The sequence below is a fragment of the Salmo salar genome, chromosome 03, assembly GCF_965601325.2.
Source record: "Salmo salar chromosome 03, fSalSal1, whole genome shotgun sequence".
Lineage (NCBI taxonomy): Eukaryota > Metazoa > Chordata > Actinopteri > Salmoniformes > Salmonidae > Salmo > Salmo salar.
Genome location: NC_138293.1, coordinates 64,889,721 through 64,911,481, shown reverse-complemented (window position 1 = coordinate 64,911,481; position 21,761 = coordinate 64,889,721). Strand labels below are relative to the sequence as shown.

The 21,761-nt window shown below is 41.4% G+C and overlaps 2 protein-coding genes across 7 annotated transcripts; one reads left to right on the top strand and one right to left on the bottom strand.

Moving 5' to 3' along the window:
- Positions 1-6,110: 6,110 nt before the first annotated feature.
- On the bottom strand, positions 6,111-16,929 carry z3h7a (Zinc finger CCCH domain-containing protein 7A). 6 transcript variants are annotated; one of them, NM_001165315.1, is given in 23 exon segments: positions 6,111-6,871; positions 6,984-7,147; positions 7,262-7,395; positions 7,518-7,626; positions 7,785-7,890; positions 7,981-8,117; positions 8,243-8,316; positions 8,634-8,815; positions 9,019-9,119; positions 9,863-10,068; positions 10,207-10,365; positions 10,696-10,840; positions 10,964-10,989; positions 11,365-11,611; positions 11,782-12,152; positions 14,266-14,302; positions 14,420-14,473; positions 14,559-14,639; positions 14,747-14,905; positions 15,014-15,217; positions 15,317-15,356; positions 15,729-15,824; positions 16,764-16,869. In NM_001165315.1, coding segments are annotated over 22 exon segments (2,994 nt in total). In that variant the 5' UTR covers positions 15,797-15,824; positions 16,764-16,869; the 3' UTR covers positions 6,111-6,681.
- A 553-nt stretch (positions 16,930-17,482) lies between these two features.
- On the top strand, positions 17,483-20,490 carry pla2g10 (phospholipase A2 group X). The gene is made up of 4 exons (XM_014193112.1): positions 17,483-17,567; positions 18,941-19,109; positions 19,719-19,825; positions 20,313-20,490. Exons 1-4 carry the CDS (start codon positions 17,531-17,533, stop codon positions 20,459-20,461), a joined length of 462 nt encoding a protein of 153 aa, XP_014048587.1. The 5' UTR covers positions 17,483-17,530; the 3' UTR covers positions 20,462-20,490.
- The last annotated feature ends 1,271 nt before the right edge of the window (positions 20,491-21,761 follow it).

The window sequence follows — 21,761 nt, the reverse complement described above, 5'->3', positions numbered from 1 at the left end:
ATGCGCCGAATACAACAGGTGTAGACCTTCCAGTGAAATGCTTACTTACAAGCCCTTAACCAACAATGCAGTTAAGAAAATACCTTAAAAAAACTAAGCGATAATAATAACAAATTATTAAAGAGCAGCAGTAAATAACAATAGCAGTGCTATATACAGGTGATACCGGTACAGTGTCAATGTGCGGGGGCACCGGTGTTGAGGTAATTGAGGTAATATGTACATAAGGGTAGAGTTATTAAAGTGACTATACATAGATAATAACAGAGTAGCAGCAGCGTTCCAGAGGGTAAGCAAGGTAGGACGATTTAGAAATGTTGTAAACCGTGATTGGCCACACTTCAGCACAGTAGGTGGTGGCATGCACCTTTAACATTGGTTTGCTGACCGCCATTATATCATAGAAGAAGAAGTGCATGTCAGATCAAAAACCAAAAATATTTCTGCAGCATTGAAGGTCCCCAAGAACACAGTGGCTGCCATCATTCTTAAATGGAAGAAGTTTGGAACCACATACTCTTCCTAGAGCTGGCCGCCTGGCCAAACTGAGCAGTCAGGAGAGAAGGGTCTTGGTCAGGGAGGTGACCAAGAACTCGATGGTCACTCTGACAAAGCTCCAGAGTTCCTCTGTGGAGATGGGAGAACCTTCCAGAAGGACAACCATCTCTGCAGCACTCCACCAATCAGGCCTTTATGGTAGAGTGGCCAGACAGAAGCTATTCCTCAGTAAAAGGCACGACAGCCCGCTTGGCGCAAAGTACAGAGAGATCCTTGATGAAAACCTTTTCCAGAGCGCTCAGGACCTCAGACTGGGGCGAAGGTTCACCTTCCTACAGGACAACGACCTTAAGCACAGAGCCAAGACAACGCAGGAGTGGCTTCGGGACATTGTCCTTCAGTGGCCCAGCCAAAGCCCGGACTCCAACCCGATCGAACATCTCTGGAGACCTAAAAATAGCTGTGCAGTGACACTCCCCATCCAACCTGACAGAGGTTGAGGATCTGCAGAGAAGAATGGGAGAAACTCCCCAAATACAGGTGTGCCAAGCTTGTAGCGTCAGACCCAAGAAGACTCGGGGCTGAAATCGCTGCCAAACGTGCTTCAACAAAGTACTGAGTAAAGGGTCTGAACATTTATTTAAATGTGATATTCCGTTTTTTATTTTGAATAAAATTTGCAAAGATTTCTAAAAACCTGTTTTTGCTTTGCCATTATGGGGTAGTGTGTAGATTGATGACGAAAAAAAAGATTTAATATGTTTTAGAATAAGGCTGTAATGTAACAAAATGTGGAAATAGTCAAGGGGTCTGAATACTTTCCGAATGCACTGTATCTAAAATGTGCACTACCGTTCAAAAGTTTGGGGTCACTTAAAAATGTCCTTGTTTGATCAGAAATACAGTGTAGACATTGATAATGTTGTAAATGACTATTGTAGCTGGAAACAGCAGATATTTTAATGGAATATCTACATAGGCGTACAGAGGCCCATTATCAGCAACCATCACTCCTGTGTTCCAATGGCACATTGTGTTAGCTAATCAAAGTTTATCATTTTAAAAGGCTAATTGATCACTAGAAAACCATTTTGCAATTATGTTAGCACAGCTGAAAACTGTTGTTCTGATTAAAGAAGCAATAAAACTGGCCTTCTTTAAACTGGTTGAGTATCTGGAGCATCAGCATTTGTGGGTTTGATTACAGGCTCAAAACGGCCAGAAACAAAGAACTTTCTTCTGAAACTCGTCAGTCCATTCCGTTCTGAGAAATGAAGGCTATTCCATGCGAGAAATTGCCAAGAAACTGAAGATCTCGTACAACGCTATGTACTACTCCCCTCACAGAACAGTGCAAACTGGCTCTTACCAGAATAGAAAGAGTGGGAGGCACCGGTGCACAACTGAGCAAGAGGGCAAGTACATTTGAGGGTGTCTAGTTTGAGAAACAGACGCCTCACAAGTCCTCAACTGGCAGCTTCATTAAATAGTACCCGCAAAACACCTGTCTCAACTTCAACAGTGAAGAGGTGACTCTGGGATGCTGGCCTTCTAGACCTGTTGGATCGGATGGTGAGGGCTAGGGCCATTCTGCCAATAAATGTTTGGGAACTTGCAGGTGCCTTGGTGGAAGAGTGGGGTAACATCTCACAGCAAGAACTGGCAAATCTGGTGTAGTCCATGAGGAGGAGATGCACTGCAGTACTTAATGCAGCTGGTGGCCACACCAGATACTGACTGTCCCTTTGTTCAGGGACACATTATTCTATTTCTGTTAGTCACATGTCTGTAGAACATGTTCGGTTTATGTCTCAGTTGTTGAATCTTTTTATGTTCATACAAATATTTACACATGTTAAGTTTGCTGAAAATATACGCAGTTGACAGTGAGAGGATGTTTCTTTTTTTGCTGAGTTTATATCCTACCAACGGGACATTAAAAACGGTAATATCTTATGTTTCACCGAGTCGTGGCTGAACACTCTATCGGCAAGACAGAACAGCAACCTCTGGTAAGACACGGGGCGGGTGCCTATGCATTTATGTAAACAACAGCTGGAGCACAATATCTAAGGACATCTCAGTTTTGCCCGCCTGAGGTAGAGTATCTCATGATAAGCTGTAGACCACACTATCTACCTAGAGTTTTAATCTGTATTTTTTGTAGCTGTCTACATACCACCACAGAGAGAAGTTAAAACTAAAACTGCACTCCCCACAGTGACTGTACGTACATACCCCAACCAGAAGCCATGGATTACAGGCAACATTCGCACCGAGCTAAAGGGTAGAGCTGCCACTTTCAAGGAGCGGGACTCTAACCCGGAAGCTTAGAAGAAATCCCGTTACGCCCTCCGACGAACCATCAAACAGGCAAAACGTCAATACAGGACTAAGATCGAATTGTACTACACCGGCTCCGACGCTCGTCGGATGTGGCAGGGCTTGCAAACTACTACAGACTACAAAGGGAAGGACAACTGAGAGCTGCCCAGTGACATGAGCTAAATAACTTCTATGCCCACTTCGAGGCAAGTAACATTGAAACATGCATGAGAGCATCAGCTGGTCCGGATGACTGTGTGATTAAGCTCTCCGCAGCCGATGTAAGACCTTTAAACAGGTCAACATTCACAAGGCCACTGGGCCTGACGGATTACCAGGACGTGTACACCGAGCATGCGCTGACCAACTGGCAAATGTCTTCACTGACATTTTCAACCTCTGAGTCTGTAATACCAACATGTTTCAAGCAGACCACCATAGTCCCTGTGCCCAAGAACACTAAGGTAACCTGCCTAAATGACTACCGACCCGTAGCACTTTGTAGCCATGAAATACTTTGAAAGGCTGGTCATGGCTCACAACACCATTATCCCAGAAACCCTAGACCCACTTCAATTTGCATACCACATCAACAGATCCAAAGATGATGCAATCTCTATTACACTCCACACTGCCCTTTCCCACCTGGACAAAAGGAACACCTATTTGAGAATGCTATTCATTGACTACAGCTCAGCATTCAACACCATAGTGACATCAAAGCTCATCACTAAGCTAAGGACCCTGGGACTAAACACCTCCCTCTGCAACTGGATCCTAGACTTCCTGATGGGCCGTCCCTAGGTGGTAAGGGTAGGTATCAACACATCCACCACGCTGATCCTCAACACAGGTGCGTGCTCAGTCCCCTCCTATACTCCCTGTTCACTCATGACTGCACGGCCAGGCACAACTCCAACGCCATCATTAAGTTTGCTGATGACACAACACCTGTGTTGAGGATCAGCGTGGTGGATGTGTTGATACCTACAATGATGAGACAGCCTATAGGGAGGAAATCAGAGACCTGACCGTGTGGTGCACCCCCCCACGCTGTTGCTACTTTCTGTTATCTATGCATAGCCACTTTAATAACCCTACCTGTATGTACATAATTACCTCGATACTGTTGCCCCCGCACATTGACACTGAACCGGTACCTCATATACAGCCCCGCTATTGTTATTTACTGCTGCTCTTTAATTGTTTTCCCTTTTCTCTTACTTTTTTGTAGGTATTTTCTTAAAACTGCATTGTTGGTTAATAAGGGCTTGTAAGTAAGCATTTCACTGTAAGGTCTACACCTGTCATATTCGGCGCATGTGACATAAAATTTGATTTGATTTAATGATCAATTAGCCTTTTAAACTGATAAACTTTGATTAGCTAACACAATGTGCCATTGGAACACAGGAGTGATGGTTGCTGATAATGGACCTCTCTGATAATACGCCTATGTAGATAATCCATAAAAAAAATCAGCTACAATAGTCATTCACAACATTAACAATGTCTACACTGTATTTCTGCTCAATTTGATGCTATTTTAAATAGACACATTTTTTGGCTTTTCTTTCAAAAACGAGGACATTTCTAAGTGACCCCAAACTTTTGAACGGTAGTGTATATTTGTTTTCTATTTTTCATTCATCTGTAAGAGTTAGAATTTCTCCTCCACATTATTTTATGTAGAGCATAGGCAAAAAAAGAAAACCATTTTTAATACAATAAATTTAAAGAAATCCAAGGAGGGTGTAGAGACTTTCTATAGGCACTGTATATCACATGGGTCGCATTCCCCTGCTCAGACATGGCATGCATCAACCAATGGTGTTTACTGACAGATTGCTACAACATGACCAAAATTATGTGGACACCTGCTTGTCGAATATCTCATTCCAAAATCATGGGCATTAATATGGAGTTGGTCCCCCCTTTGCTGCTATAATAGCCTCCTCTCTTCTGTGAAGGCTTACCACTAGATGTTGGAACATTGCTGCGGGGACTTGCTTCCATTCAGCCACAAGTGTATTAGTGAGGTCGGGCATTGATGTTAGGAGGTTAGGCCTGGCTCGCAGTCGGCGTTCACAATTCATTCCAAAGGTGTTTGATGGGGTTGAGATCAGGGCTCTGTGCAGGTCAGTCAAGTTCTTTCACACCAATCTCGACAAACCATGGACCTCGCTTTGTGCACGGGGGCAATGTCATGCTGAAACAGGGAAGGGCCTTCCCCAAACTGTTGCCGCAAAGTTGGAAGCAAAGAATTGCCTAGAATGTCATTGTATGCTATAGCATTAAGATTTCCCTTCACTGGAACTAAGGGGCCTAACCTGAACCATGAAAACAGCCACAGACCATTATTCCTCCACCAAGCTTTACAGTTGGCACTATGTATTCGGGCAGGTAGTGTTCCCTTGGGATCCGCCGAGCCCAGAGTTGTCAGTCGGACTCTTAGGTGGTGACGAGTGATTAATCACTCCAGAGAATGCGTTTCCACTGCTCCAGAGTCCAATGGCGGCGAGCTTTACACCACTCCTTCCGCTTGGTATCGTGATCTTAGGCTTGTGTGCGGCTGCTCGGCCATGGAAACCCATTTCATGAAGCTCCCGGCAAACAGTTCTTGTGCTGAAGTTGCTTCCAGAGGCAGTTTGGAACTTGGTAGTGAGTGTTGCAAGATAGATCATTTTTTACGTGCTATGCGCTTCAGCACTCGTTGATCCTGTTCTGTGAGCTAGTGTGGCCTACTACTTTGCGGCTGAGCCGTTGTTGCTCCTAGACGTTTACATTTCACAATAACAGCACTTACAGTTGACTGGGGCAGCTCTAGCAGGACAGAAATTTGACTGACTTGTTGGAAAGGTGGCATCCTATGACAGTGCCACGTTGAAAGTCACTGAGCTCTTAAGACCGTGCTACTGCCAATGTTTACCTATGTAGATTACATGGCTTTGTGCTTGATTTTACACACCTGTCAGCTACGGGTGTGGCTGAAATAGTCAAATACACAAATTTGAAGGGGTGTCCATACTTTTGTATATATCGTGTGTGGTTAGCTGATACGTAAAATACTTACCCAGGCGTTGTAAGATCTGGCATGCGTCTGCAATTTCGTCGGGCAGGAACTCGACTATTGTCATCCCACAAACCATTGTATCCTTCCTACCACCTGCAACCACTGATCAAACTTTGCAAAATGTCTTCCATTTTAGACAACTTAGCACATTGCATAGAATGTCAACCTACATTTGTTAGGCTGCTACACTATTGAACAAGTACAAAATCAATACTTGCAACAAGAAATCAAGATTTTATTTTGGTTGGTTGGCATATTCCAAAACCAACAGGCATAAATGCAACAAATTATGGAAATAATGAAAAAGACCTATGTGAACATAATTTGTGAAAGGATGCAGAATTCCATTTCAAACATTCCAATCGTCAGACTTTTGAATCGTATAAAACAAAAAGGAACCTTTCTTAAAAACTCAAATACAAAAACAAGCCTTTTAAGTCACCTTTCGACATAAGAGCTGTTCTGATGGTGTCTACCCCCTGCTTCGGCTTCTCTGAGCAGGTCATCAATCCATTTTATGACAAGCAATCTTTGTGACGCGTCAATGATTGCTACGTTACGTAAAAGGCAATGGTGCATCTCTTTCTGTGATAAAAGGAACACCGCTATGATCATTTGGAGCACATGGCCAACTGTGTACTTTCCATTCAAATCACGCTGTGATCTGCATCTCTCCTCTTAATGGTATAGACTAGATCCTCCCAAAGGCTTACCTGAACCTGTACCTCTTTTACTTAACACTGCAAAATATATTGCATCCCAACATAATCATTGTCATCAAATCATTACTTTATGTCTTTAAGCAGAAAACTATATTTGCCAAAGTCATTGTCATTTGGGGCTATAAGATGGTCTTTTCTTGCTTTGGCCAGTTTCATCAAAAGGAACTCCCTGCGCTCCGTCCATTCCTTTAGTTCCTCGTTTCCATGAGCCAGTTTACACAACTCCTCCTCTGTGCAAGTGCCTTTAAGGTATCTGTGGAAATGGATGCAGTATCAGAAATGTCAGTCACCAATAACACCATTTCAAGTAATCAAATTAGGCACCAGTGACCTAAATAAACGTTAAATTAGCATAGAAACCTTACCTCTCGCAAACTCTGAAGGTGCCAGTGGGGAAGCGATACTGCCAGCAGTTCTGATCGTCTTCAGAGTTAAACACTTTCTCTCTGTGTTTTTCTGAGGTGATATGCTGCTGCCACTGCCTGTCACTGTTGCAGTTCTTACCACAAAGCCAACAGTGGTTGCCAGCCTAGCATAACAGATATCATCAAGATGATATTAGCATGTTGAAGGTTTGTGGTCACTTACAGCATGTTGAAGGTCATAGAACCATCTGGGAATGGTTAAAACAGAGATTTCTTACCACCTCCTCAGCATAGTCTGTGGGCATGTGGATCTGCTTCCCGTTCTCCTTGATGGCGCTGTTGGAGGCCTCCTCGCTCCAGCCAGGCTTCTGAGACTGCAGCCAGTGCTCATACAGCTGCTCCATGTCAGGAACTAAATGGACACACAGTTTAGTATCTGATTAAGTTTGTATTACTCATCATAATATATTTACTGTACATCACACAGGCATGAACTGCTGTACAAAAACTACAGTCCATCTGTAACAAACTCACTGTTGTTCTCTTTCATGTATGTCCACAGGTCCCTTTCCTCTGTGCTGTGTGCAAATGTGCAGTTTCCAATGTACTGGCACTTTTTGCCAGTGGACACGTGCATACAAATCTGTAAGTAAAACACACACACACACACACACACACACACAACATGAGCACTTTACACGAGGACAAAACATCATTCTCTCTGGGAGATCCCATACGAGTCAGCTGAGTATGTGGTCAGACCAGTTGCTCTGGGAGCATTTTCAGCCCTCCTAGGCCTACCTCAAACTGAGATGGGATGGGCTTCTTTGTTGGGAGAGGGCGGATCGTTGTCCACTTCTTGCGTTCGATGGAACTCACCAGCACCACTCGTTTGTCTTTTGACCACCTGCAACACAGGTCAGATGAAATTCACTATGCTGACCAGGCTCATTATTCAAATTGTCCTGAAATGGTTTCAGAGGAGAGAACTACTCACGAATGCCTGGCTTTGGCAGTGCAGTACTTCTTGTTCTTGTCTGCCTCACTAACTTGGCCGTTTCTCCAACACTGCCCACACACAAACTGCATCTTCAGATTTGGGGGTCCAAACCTCTTCAGTGGTGTGGTGAATTGCTGGAATGACACAAAATAAATGGTTTGTGTTAGGTCATGTGGAAAATCTGCAGTCAAATTAACAGAAATACATTTAGGAAATAAAGCATGTTCTGAATATAGTGTTGTGTACAATGACTGTTTACCAGGGATCCTTGGGAGCCTGCCTCCATGTTCCAAAACCTATTGGCCTCATGGACTATATTTTCAGGAGTGATGCCTATATGATCATAAACAGATTGCAAAGAGTTTTATGAGGGATGTTCACTTTGAAAACCTACAAAAGTTACCAGAAGGTACTTAAAATACTCTTTCTGGCTGTATGTAACAACACAAAAAAAACATTCTGGGCTAATAATGTAAGAAATAACACACACAAAAACAAAATACAACAAAGTTGCTTAGGAGCTAGAAGCAGAGGTGCCATGTCTGTCGGCACCATCTTACAACTGGGAAAAGTAATCTTGTTGAATTACCAATAACGTTCTTTGATTAGATGCTATTTGAAGGCACCTTTAATAGGTGGTAAGAGCTTACCTAGCTGGTGCTGCATCATCCACACCTTCAGCTCGATCAGGCTGTGGGCATAGAAGCACTCGTCTTCCCGCACGCAGCCGTAGCGCACCTCATGACGACAGATGTCCATCTGGTTCTGTGGACTGTACGGACGGATTTTGGAGTAGCGCACAGTGTTCTCCCTCAGAATGTGGACCAGGCACCTGAAAGCACAACACCTCATCACGTTCACAACCCCCACTGTGCAGAGCATAGAATCATGTTACAATATACACTAGTGGGCTTAATTACTAAAGGAACCAGAGCAGTCAGCCACAAACCATCACTTACAAGGTAGACCACTGCTTAATTCACTTAAAAACCTCTGCATCTCTCTCAGCATGTGTAAACAAGTGAAATGGCTTACTTCTGATCTTCAAAGGCATGTTTTGTCACGGGGTGAGAGCAAAGTGATGGGTTGTCCTTATTGGTTTTGCTGATTATTCTGGGTTTGTGATCAAAACACACCTGGAGATCAGATCAGATACATTAGAGGGATGGACAACTCTTACAGGACACCACACACAGAGTAGAGGTTTTAATAAAGGGCACAGCTCCCACTCATAAAACTGACGCTGAAGGTTATACCAGAGGCAGTAATGACAGTCAACGTTAGTGTTGTATCAGGGTAATTCCACAGTAACAGAATGACGGCAAAAACAACAAACCGTAATTCTGTTACCAAACTTTGTATCTGCACTGCTCTTCAAGTAAATGTTTCATTTTATATCAGTGGAAATTGTTAAAAGTTGTCCTAGTGCATAGATTTGTATGGTTTAACTTGGTAATCATTGGTTTTTGTTTGGCATACTTTTAAAACAGGAAAAAAAGCATAGTCTAAGCATCATTGTTACCGTGGAATTGTATTGGTCATGAGAAGAATGAGGATACAGGATATGGTTCCAGTCAGCGGAACTTCCAAGTCAAACTTTCTCTCTATAACACAGTGGTGCTCCACTCTAGTCAGATGTCCTCAGTCCTGCTGGTTTTCATTTCTCCCTGACACTTAAAATCATTTATTGTCTAGAGTCCACACACTATTACTCTGGGCGGATTAAAAGGCAAAACCAAGCATCCACTGCAGCACTCAAAAACCAGAGTTGTGCACCCTAACGCTCTAACACAACAATGGCAATGCAATAAGAGACTCAGCAACTTATCAATGAAAACGCATCACTTTTTTTTTTTTTACATTAAAAAGCCCAACTTACCCCGCAGAGGAACATGAATATCCCATGATGCTCCTGTAGGATCTTCGGGACAGTCAGATTGATCTTACTGGTGGGCTCAAATGGATCAAAGAGAAAGTCTCTGCAGATGAAGCCTTTGCGCTCCAGGGACCAAACATCAATCTCCTCTTGGCAGTAGGCAAATGTGCAGTGACCAGGGTACCTGCACCCCTCTCCAATGGCGACATCTACAAGGTCATCATTTTAGTTAATAATCATCATAGGCAGCTGAACACTGGCACAGACGGACCATGAAGCACATTGGAGTAGTAGTATTGTAGTAGTAGTAGTATTATTATTATAGTAGTAGTATTTTCAAGGCTTACCTTTGCAGATGTAGTATGGCCCAACATACTGGGATTTTGTCGGTCTGGGTCTGATCAGCTTCCATGACTTGTCTGGTTGATTTTTTATCCTTCCAAGTATTATGTCCTTCTTGCATTTGTGCTCTTCGGTATAGAGTGTGAAATCCAACACTCCAAGCCCTAGTGATAGGATATCAACATGAGCTTTCACATGCAATAATTATCATGTCCCATACCCATTTATCAACCCAGTTTCATACTCTTAGATGTCACACAATAAGCAAAACAGACATTCATATACACCGAACAAAAATATAAAAACGCAACATGTAAAGTGTTGGTCCCATGTTTCATGAGCTGAAATAAACCCCTGCCCAGTCATGTGAAATCCATAGATTAGGGCCTAAATCATTTATTTCAATTGACTGATTTCCTTATATGAACTGTAACTCAGTAAAATCTTTGAAATTGTTGCATGTTGCGTTTATATTACATAAAGCATGTACATACCAGTTTTGACATAGCAGTTTGAGCATGCCTGTTTGAATTCATGAGTATCAGCCAGTGGATTTTTGGCCAGATCCACAACAGCAGGGAGGAGGGTTACATCCGGCATCCCCAGGGCCATTCCCATTGGCTTATCATGGTCGGTCAACTGGAGGGGGAACAAATATCAGGATTTATTTTTAAAAATAGACAAGAAAAACTAAACATATGAACACAAGGTACTGTTGTGAAAATATCAGTGGGACATGGAGACTAGACTAGCTAGACTCACCTGCATGAATGTATGCTGACTATATCCTAGATTTGGGGGGGGGAAAGAAAAATACATCAGAGACAACATTGACAAAACATTTATAAAAGTAAATAATTAAAAATCGAATTTCAGTTGATTGTTTTGTCAAAATCCAATTTTGTTAGCAATTGAGATTTCACTATTCAATAAGAAGTTATTTACATTTTAGTCATTTAGCAGACACTCTTATCCAGAGCAATTAAGGTTAAGTGCCTTGCTCTAGGGCATATGGACAGATTTTCGAACCAGCTTACTGGTTACTGGCTCTCAAGCGCTAGGCTACGTGCCGCGCCAGATTTAAGACATAAGGATAATAACAAATGTTCAACACATTCAAGAGGTATTACCGTTAAATTGGCTGTATGCAACTCCTTGCATACCTGTCTGAGGCTCTGACATGGAAAGACTATCCAGTGAATCCAATGGAGAGGAGACCCCGAAGGTGTCCAGACCTAAAGAGTACCCGCTGGCTTGTGGCTTGTGGTAGGGAGGAGGCAGAGTCACTGTGCACTGTGATGCCACATGCATAAAGGGGTTCATGTGAGATGGCATAAGGAAAGGACTAGACATGGAATTTGAGGGGGCACTGGTTGGAAAAGGGATAGGGCCCTTCATGGTGGGAATGACCTAGAGAGAGAACAATACACTCTACATTAGATATTGTTTTAACATGATAGTGAAAATGCCACATTTAAAACAAAAACAGATAAAAAAAACTAATTGAATGTGCAAAAAAAAAGGGGGGGGGGGGGGAAATGAGGTTTTCCTACATTAGCAGCAATCTCCCATGAACGTACCATGGGAGATTCTGTGGGGCCGGGGCCAGCTTGGTCCAGCAGATCATCCAGGTCATCTCCAATAATTTCTGCATCGAAGTCCGGGTGAGACTTTTGCATTGGCAAATGGTAAGACTGGGTAGGGCTGGCTCTGGCACCATTGACCAACGTAGGCATGGGCTTGGAAATGGGCATAGGCAGGGGCACCGGAACATGATTGGGCTCTGGGGTGTGAACCTCAACAGGCGATACCGAAGGGATGATGCTGACAGGGGGGGATTCAGCTTCTATTCTCTCATTCCGAGGGGGGTGCACCTTCATTGCTGCCACTGGGTCTAGGCTTGGGGGGGCTGGGTCTGGACCGTCAGTTTCCTGAGGGGGCTGATTCACTTCTACAACACAGGTGGGAATTTGGAAAGTGCAGACATTATTTTTAGCAACAAGACCTTCCACATTTAAAAAGGTCCAATGCAGACGTTTTTCTCTCATCAAATCATTTCTGGGTAACAACTAAGTAACTTACTGTGATTGTTTTCAATTAAAATTAGTTACACAATTTAAAAATAACTCATTCGCAAAGAGCAATTTCTCAAGTAAGATATTTTGCTAAGACTGTCTGAGTGGGGAGTGGAAATGGAAAAAAAAAGCTGTTATTGGCAGAGGTTTGGATCTCTCTCTCCTGGACAGGTTGTTTATCAACAAAACTGAGGCGTGCGCAACTATGGGTCAAAACAGACAGGGTTGACTTATTTTCTCACAAAATGTTAATTGAAAACAAATACATTTGCTCAATGAGCAATTGTTGTCTCAAATACACTGAACAAATATATAAATTGTTGGTCCCATGTTTCATGAGCGGAAATAAAAAATCCCAGAAATGTTCCATATGCACAAAAAGCTTCTCACAACTTTGTTTACATCCTTGTTAGTGAGCATTTCTCATTTGCCAAGATATTCCATCCACCTGACAGGTGTGGCATATCAAGAAGTTGATTAAACAGCATGATCATTACACAGGTGCACCTTGTGGACAAAAGGCCACGTTGTGCCACAGATGTCTCAAGTTGAGGGAGTGTGTAACTGGCATGCTGACTGCATTAATGTCCACGGGGGGGGCTGAGGAGTATTTCTGTCTGTGATAAAGCCCTTTTGTGGGTAAAAACTCACTCATTGGCTGGACCTGGCTCCCCAGTGGGTGGGCCTATACCCTCCCAGGCCCACCCATGGCTGCACCTCTGCCCAGTCACGTGAAATCCATAGATTAGGGCCCAATTTATTTATTTAAATTGACTGATTTCCTTTATATGAACAGTAACTCCGTGAAATCTTTGAAATTGTTGTACGATGCGTTTATATTTTCGTTTGCCATATCAGCATAGACATGAGTCTAAACAAGACATGGTATCAATAACAATATACAATGAGTTGAAGCGAGCTTACTACAATTCCACACATGGCAGCTTCTTGTCATTGTTACTAGCCATCTGACCTTTCAGAATCATAACAACACACGCCTTCCAGCCACGTCATTGCACGTGCATCACTTACGTGATGCCAGCCAACCCATCTATTGGTCTATTAACAAAATTAGCAAGGCAGGCCAAAATTCCATCCCACCAAAACAGCTAGTTCAGGCAGTCTTTTCAAACAGCTCTTACACTAAAAGGGCATTATAATGTACATAATTTCACAGTATTATTCCAACCTCATGGTAGAAATATACACCGAGTATACCAAACATTAGGAACACCTTCCTAATATTGAGTTGTGCACCCCACCCCTTGTCCTTAGAACAGCCTCAATTCATCGGGCCATGGACTCTACAAGGTGTCGAAAGCCTTCCACATGGATGCTGGCCCATGTTGACTCCAAGGCTTCCCACAATTGTGTCAAGTTGGCTGGATGTCCTTTGGGTGTTGGACCAGTCTCGATACACAGGAAACTATTGAGCGTGAAAGACCCAGCAGCGTTGCAGTTCTTCACACAAACCGGTGAGCCTGGCACCTACTACCATACCTCGTTCAAAGGGTCTTAAATATTTTGTCTTTCCCATTCACCCTCTGAATAGCACACATTCACAATCCATGTCTCAATCGTCTCAAGGCTTAAAAACAGTGGCGGCTGCTGAGGGGAGGACAGCTCATAATAATGGCTGGAACAGCGCTAATGGAATGGCATCAAACACATGGTTTCAACCATTCCACTCACTCCACTCCAGCCATTACCACAAGCCCGTCCTCCCCAATTAAGGTGCCACCAACCTCCTGTGCTTAAATCCTTCTTTAACTTGTCTCCTCTCCATCTACACTGATTGAAGTGGATTTAACAAGTGACATCAATAAGGGATCATAGCTTTCACCTGGATTTACCTGGTCAGTCTGTCATGAAACGAGCAGGTGTTCTTAATATTTTGTATACTCAGTGTATTCAAAACACAGGAAAACCATATTTGACTGCACTGGGCCGATAAGTAAATTACTCAAACTAAATCACAGAATATCTTACCAATTTCTATATCTTCCACAGATGTAGATCCATGAGACTGAAACAAATAAAAAGAACGCTCTTAAAATATTTACCTGCTGGTACACTACATTCATTTGGTGCAAGTAATCTATATTGTGTGCAGATTCCCACAAAGAAATGGAATTCCCTTTACCTTGTCATTGGATGCACCCGAATAGCTTGATCCAGGCAAAACATTTAAGGCAGGCTGTTGAAAGAAATATCTCAAGGTTAGATACTAAGCCACATACTGAAGTAGCCTATGTGCCATAATCCATACAGTACACTCTCACCTTACTCCTGACATAGGCTTTACGGATTTTCAATCCCAACATTTTGGCCAGGTCCTGAGTCAATCCTATGACATTGGGATCCTGAAAAAAACAATCCCATATTGACAATAAGGATTATGAACTTAAGACAATAAAATGGAAGAATCTACAAAACCTTACCACATGGTATATTTCCTCTGCGGTCTCACCTGAGGCACTGCAAGGGAGCACTTCGCTACAGTCTCATAGGCCTCTTTATGCCTGCCCATCTCTTTCAAGGCTCTGGCTTTCCTATAAAGAGCTCTATGGTTCCCCTCATTCAATTGCAGAGCTTTCTCACAGTCTACTAGTGCTTCATCATGCAGACCCTGAAATAAAATTCCCAAATTTTACCACTCTTTGAACAGAAAATAGAGAAATAATACATCATTCATAAATGTAAGACAAAACACACCACTTTCTTAAACCTGACTTACCGGTACAACGTTCAAGTAAGCAGCAGCTCGATTGGCATACAGCTTTTCCAACGTTCCAGTAGGTACACTGATGTCTTCCGAATCTGCATATTCTGCTATGCTCAAGGCCTCAGTGTACATTTCTATAGATCGCATCCATTCCCCTTCATTGAACACATCATTTCCTTCACCAAACAGATTCTTCACAAGGTCCTGAATGAACACCTGAAAAAACAAATTCAAAATAACCAAAATATGAGGTGCATTCTGAGCTTCATATGTCATGAATGTAGGTGCAGCCATTTGAGTTGATTGCATAATCACCTCATATCGTTCCTGAGTTCCAGGATAGGGCAGAGTTGACCTAGAAACAAACAAGTTCAAACTTAGATCTCCTTCCTTTGACACTGAAAACATGAGCATATTCAAATATTACATCGTTCATGGACATCATGGAGTAATCTTTTCCCAAATAATACAATTTCAATATAACTCACATTGAGGCACAAGATCCTGAAATTGCTAAACAACATCTGACTTGTTGTACAGTTCCAGGCAGTTACCACTATGGAAACACTTAGGCTGTCTCCTGCGAAAATGAATTGTAATTCTCTTCCCCCAAGACCATCCATCGGTGGCTGACAACAGCGCTGTAGCCTGATTTCCCTATGCACTCAACCAATCTGCATTCCCTGGGGTACACTGACTTGGACTGGGGAGTCCTGATCATACTCACTGGATGAACTGCAGCCCATTCTGAATATCCTGCCAGCGACTGCTTCGGTCCTGACACAGGATTGACATGTTCACCTGTTTCTTTAGGTCGTGGTCTCTGTCAACACAATATGTAATTTAAAAAAAAAGAAGTTAGTTACCTTTCTAGTTAACATGTTTTAGGCCTACTCTGAGTATAATTGTATTATTGTCAAAACCGTTTTGTCGTAGGCCTTGCATACCGTTAGAATACGTCCAAACATACATTTTCATTAAGTGACTCACTCATTAACTAGTTAAATAAAGACGAGACAATTCACATCATGAATATGTATAACGTTAAACAGGTGAAAATTACTTTTCAGGCTTCACGTGCTCCTGACTCAACAAAGCACACGACAGCCTCGAAAACTCATGGCTTTAAAATTCTTCATGCTTTGAACTTCCTGTCTGTCGTCTTTACAAGCTAGTTAGTTAAAAGTAATCGGTCAATATTTCGAGAAGATAAAAATGTAACTAGCTAAAGTGAGTCTGCTTACGACTGACAACGAGTCTGGCTATACAAATCTACAGTACAGTAGTTGGAAGAGTTGATCCTGGACGAACGTTATAAAGTGTACATTATTACAAGTTAGCCCCATAACGTCAGAGGAAATGTTCGATACCCACTGACATATGTAGTTAGCTAGTTAGCGTCTAGGTCGAACAAATACCTCCACCTAGGTAGGCTAGCTTAACTAAATTAGACTAACCGATCTGGCACGAGAAAGATATTGATATTCTAAACATAAACAGTATGCAATGCGATTGCTAGATAGCCATGGCTATAGAGTTTACAGTTACATGCTTGTCAAAGATAACGTTCAATAGTAGAGTACCTGTACATTTTTCTACAGTAACGTTAGCTAGCTTCCTAGCAAGCTAGTTATCAATATGTCGGGCGGGAGATGCAAGAGAGCTAGCTACAGTACATGACTGTTAGCGGTGTAGCTAACACCTAGATAGCAAACTAGCTAGTTAGCCATCTTACAAATAATGATATTTAGAATATGCTCACCCTTAAGAAATATTTAGATGTAAAAAAAAAGTCCACATCTAAATGAGTACAGCTTAAAATATATGACTTGTTCCCTGGCCAGCATCAGTGATTTCTTGAGTGTTGGGGACACGAATCATGATGTGGCCTGGTCTCTGGCATGACGTTTTTTATGTTTGCTAGATTCCATTCTTATTCGAGGAAACAGGGCCCCCTGTTGACCACAAACGGTGTTCTGACTTTTTACTTTAGTAAACTATGAAATTACAGTACTATGTACATGATGAAATCTTGAAATGTCAACAAATAAATATAATTCATATGAATTATTCATGGCAATATAGCATGATATACAACCTTTTGACACAGTTGACTTGCTGGGCCTTTATGAACATGTTTTCTGTGAGGAATTGCATGCAATAAGGCTGTAGACATGATAAAACAATGACCACAGACATTAATTTATTGATCAATTAGACCTGAAATCTGAACAAAAGTCAACTGAAGTCCTTGGTCTTTCAGAATCTGAACAAAAGTCATTGAGCAATTGGCTTTAAGTAATACTAAATTATGGACTCTTGGGTGATTCTAACAGAGAGGGAACTCAAATCAAGTTCAGATCAGTGTTCAAGGATTAGTTTACAGCAGATTATTCCGGGAGGAGGAGGGAATGATGCTCAGGAGATTATTCAAACCAGACTAAAAAAAAAACTCTCCACTGCACTGAATGCCTATGTCCACCAGAGTGTAAATAAGCAGCAGTGCATGCAGACTCCCTCTTGCACACCATGCCTGCGATTTATCGGATACTTCTACTGTTCTCTGGTAAATTGCTGCTTGAATTTCTTTACATTTTTAACACATTTTGCAGGGAATGATTAAGAGGGATTGAGAGGGAGTGAAGTAATGTTAAAGGACAATGTTATGAGTGCCTTCAGGGATCTAACATGAAAGGAACTTAGATCTGTTATAGCCTGATGATTCAACTCCTTAATTTCACACAACAATACAACTGTATCATCTTGAAATGGTTGAATCTTTTATTTCCATAATCTTGTGATCTTTACATAGAACTCATTTTATGGTTGAATTTTTACTTTAATGCATGTTTAATGATTTAACAAATCAGTATCAATGTCAATTGTCATGTCTTGTATGTTGACAACTAATATGCACATTACAAATTCATGTTAATTTGATCGGGGAAAAGAGGTTATAGAACTAGACCATAGTATAAGAGTGTAAAGGGAATTTCCAGCTGAACAAAAAGGAGAGCAGTCCCATAAAAAGTGTGAAGTTGTTTTGTATTGTGGGAAAGGGGGTTAATTTCAAAAGCTATGGTTGTCTAAAAATATCAGTGTCAGAGAAATTATAGTCAATCATAAACACATTTGGTTTAATACAAGTTGCAAAAAGGAGACACCCCAGCATAGATGCATAGAAAACGTTAAACGGCCTTCTCTGAGAAGGTACTTATATATTAATCAGACAATATCAAACGTTCTCTAAACATCAGCCTGAGAGGCTTGTACGAAGTCAAAACAAAAGACAGTGACTTTGCCAGCTGCTACAGAATCACGGTGTTCATAATGTCATTGTGTCCTCAGTCCTTGTAGCTCTGGCGTCAATCACTATCAAACGATATGAGAACAATTCATAACATTCAGTGACAAGTCTAGTGACCATCAACCCGTACACAAATGAGTGTCACAAATAGAACACTGGAAATCATGTGTCTGACAGAAAGGGAAAACATAAACATTTGCTAAGCATTGTGTTTATTACTCTTAACTGAATATGAACTTTATTCATCTTAAATATTCCCCATTACAAAGAGCATCTTTCTTGGAAAATGTGAGGGACTTCTCCAGGCTTGCAATTGCAATATTAGCTCGTCACTTCATAAATAGACTTGTAATAATACAGCATGTCCATTCCGACACTTTGAACACTTAGACATTAAGAATCATTTTCATATGAAAGACTAATCATAGAGCTACACTTCTCAATTTTCATTTGATGACAGGACATATGACTAAAGAGATAGTATGAAGCAAATGGCACATACTAAGCAAGGCTGCTACATACAGACAAGTATATGCAAGAGCACATTTTGAACAAGATGTATGTATATGTAATTGGTGTACATGTGATGCGCTGAGTTTCATGTTCTTCTTCTGTTGTTGTTGTTTTTGCAGTGGTGATAGCCTCTATGGCACTGCAGAGCCCCCCACGGACTAAGAGAGGGCTACTGGAGCTGGCAGGGGTCATCAAGTGCAGCACAGGCAGATCAGCCCTGGCTTATATGATGTATGGCTGCTACTGTGGACTGGGGGGTCAGGGCTGGCCCAGGGATAAAGCAGACTGGTGAGGCAGTTGTAATGATGTGTTATAAACATGTTATAAATATAGATATTTTTTGGGGGGAGTGCCATTTCATAACAAACTCCGATCATTTAAAGTACCACTGAATGAAAAACCCCTCCATTAACTTTTCAGTCTGGTAGGCCACAATAACAACCTGCATTATGTGATGCAGTTGAAACTGCAAAGTGTATCATTTTGGGTTTTCTTTTGAGGTTTTGCCCTCCTGTCAATTGGATATTTGGAAATAGACATGCACAACCAGCGCTCCCACACCCAAAATCCTAACCATAACTTCCTTCTGTCCACTAATCACAGACATGAACTCCCACAAAACCGCTAAACTACAGAACCTCCAGCCTCCAGATCTCTCACAGGCCTGCCTGCTAACAATAGTTGAGCCCATCCTCTTTCATTTCCTTTTGTTTTAAATAGAGCTGCTGTTGGTCCAAGCCACAATAATATGGAAAAACGCCCAGTCTCTGCCTTTTCAGCTAATAGTTTCTAGAAAAAGGGACTGTATTACTTATGCAGTGCATCACTGAGACAGCAAATAGTTCTTATAATGCCCTGTTTTAAGTCTTACAGTAGTGTATTTTTTCCTTCATTAAGGTGCTGTCACAAACATGACTGCTGCTACGGAGATGCAGAAACTGCTGGTTGTCAAACCAAGACAAGAAGGTATCAATGGACGTGTGAAGACAGGACTGCAGAATGTGGTACGCCATCTCAGTTTTATGCACATGAATGAAACATAATGATTAAATCAAGTGGGGTAAGCCTATCCCTCCCCTCACAGAGGTGTGCTATGACTTTGTCATTTTTGTATAGATTTGCTGTTGAAAATGAATGGGTCTTTTCAGTGCATGGAAAATAACAGATGTGTGATCAACAAACATCTGAGTAGTTTATAAACACTGCAGACATTATAGGGGACAGGAGTGCTAGGAGGGAATGGGCACGAAAGGAATAATTTCTCACCCACATTTTCAGGTATTTTATGCTCCCACCATAATTGCTAATCGCAAAAGCACATAGGACAAGCTACACAGTTCAGGATGTTTACGGTGTTTATTTGAGCATCAGACATTTTCTAACATTTCTAAACCTCAGAGTGTTTCCTTCATATCCTCCACAGACCACTCCTTTCACATCAGCTGTCATTTAAGGAAACTACTCACCCACTTAACCCTCTTTTCATTCCAGATGATCTCAAGGACAAATGTGAGAAGATTCTCTGCAAATGTGACAGGGAGGCAGCCAAATGCTTGAGAAAAGCACCTTTCATCCAGAAATATGCTATGTGGCCAGACTTTCTCTGTGGGTGTACACTGCCAACATGTAATATCTACTGATTCAATAAATGTACACTTGTTGATTTTTACATTTGCTGTGTGTCTATTTATGTTAATAGAATATCAGAAGGATCTCCTTCACAACATTATAATGACATGTAACAGCAGTAATACTTCAGGGCATTTTGTATTGGTATCTCCTTTTTTCCATTTATATGAAAAGGAAAAATATGCTTAAACCACTATCACAGTGTGACTATGTCATTAGATAAACAAACTGTGCGATGAGACTCTGAAAATTGAGTATAATACCAGAAATTATAAGCACAGGTAACAAACGAGTGTACAAAACAGAGAGAGCTCAGTAGTGGTTACATAACATCCCAGGGTTTATTCTTAGGGGGTGGAATGTTGCAGCCAAGGTGAGATCAGGTAGCCTAAGTCCTTACAATAGTGTACTTATACCCGGGTGTGTTGTGCCTTACCTTATACTCCCTGAGGTTCTGCCGAGGTCTCTTTTCCACTGCTCTAATCCTCGCAAACTAACCCAGCATGATATTTCACCTCTTAAAAGGATTCTTAAAGCATCCTGAGGTTTTCACCTGTTTTATGTTTTCAACTTAATGTTTACTTTGCTGGAGCTCAGTAGCCGTAAAGTATAATGTACAGCACGTGACCAACAGATGGCAATGTTGAATGTTTACTTCAAAGCTAAGATGCATGTTCATTTTACAGTTTACAGCAAAGATGCAAACACGTTCATACACTATTAGTAGCATACTGTATACTTACATCTAGCCTAATGACTTTCTATCTAAGGCAGACCTGGGTGCAAATACTATTTAGGGTATTTCAATTACTTAAAAAAAAAAAAGTTATATATTTTTTTGAAAATACAAATACTTGAATATTGCAATGTACTTGGAAATACACTTTATTTCATGTATTTGAAAATGCTTAAATACACAGACAAGTATATTTTCGAATACAAATATTAAAATACTCCTTGCATTTGTCCCCAGGTCCTTTTGGTCCTAGGGGTATTTGAAATAACTGAGGATTTATATAATTATTCAAAAATACTTTCAAATACTTCAAATTAAAGTAGCTGATTTGGCAAAATCATTTGAAAATACTCAAAAACGCAGAAATATGCATGTATTGAACCCAGGTCTGCTCCGAGGTAGATCAATGTTTTGTCTACGTTTGTGGCAGGTGCCATATGACCAGCATAGGGAATGTCAAATTTGAGGCAACTGAAGTCTGTTTTATACTTTATTTGGGCATGTTTTGTCCTGCGACGCTGCATCAGAAATGAATTCCTAACTTCAAATGATTGAGCTGTTTGGAATGTTTTGGT

What these genes read in the sequence shown, in the direction of transcription:
- z3h7a (XM_014192944.3), bottom strand. Translation starts at nt 15,796, where the DNA reads ATGTCAATCCTGTGTCAGGACCGAAGCAGTCGCTGGCAGGATATTCAG. An exon ending in GAACTCAGGAACGATATGAG is followed by an intron (nt 15,218 to 15,316) that starts GTGATTATGCAA and finishes TTGTTTTTTCAG; the next exon opens with GTGTTCATTCAGGACCTTGT. An exon ending in GCTCCCTTGCAGTGCCTCAG is followed by an intron (nt 14,640 to 14,746) that starts GTGAGACCGCAG and finishes TGTTTTTTTCAG; the next exon opens with GATCCCAATGTCATAGGATT.
- pla2g10 (XM_014193112.1), top strand. Translation starts at nt 17,531, where the DNA reads ATGCCTGCGATTTATCGGATACTTCTACTGTTCTCTG. An exon ending in GATACTTCTACTGTTCTCTG is followed by an intron (nt 17,568 to 18,940) that starts GTAAATTGCTGC and finishes TTGTTTTTGCAG; the next exon opens with TGGTGATAGCCTCTATGGCA. An exon ending in AGACAGGACTGCAGAATGTG is followed by an intron (nt 19,826 to 20,312) that starts GTACGCCATCTC and finishes TTTTCATTCCAG; the next exon opens with ATGATCTCAAGGACAAATGT.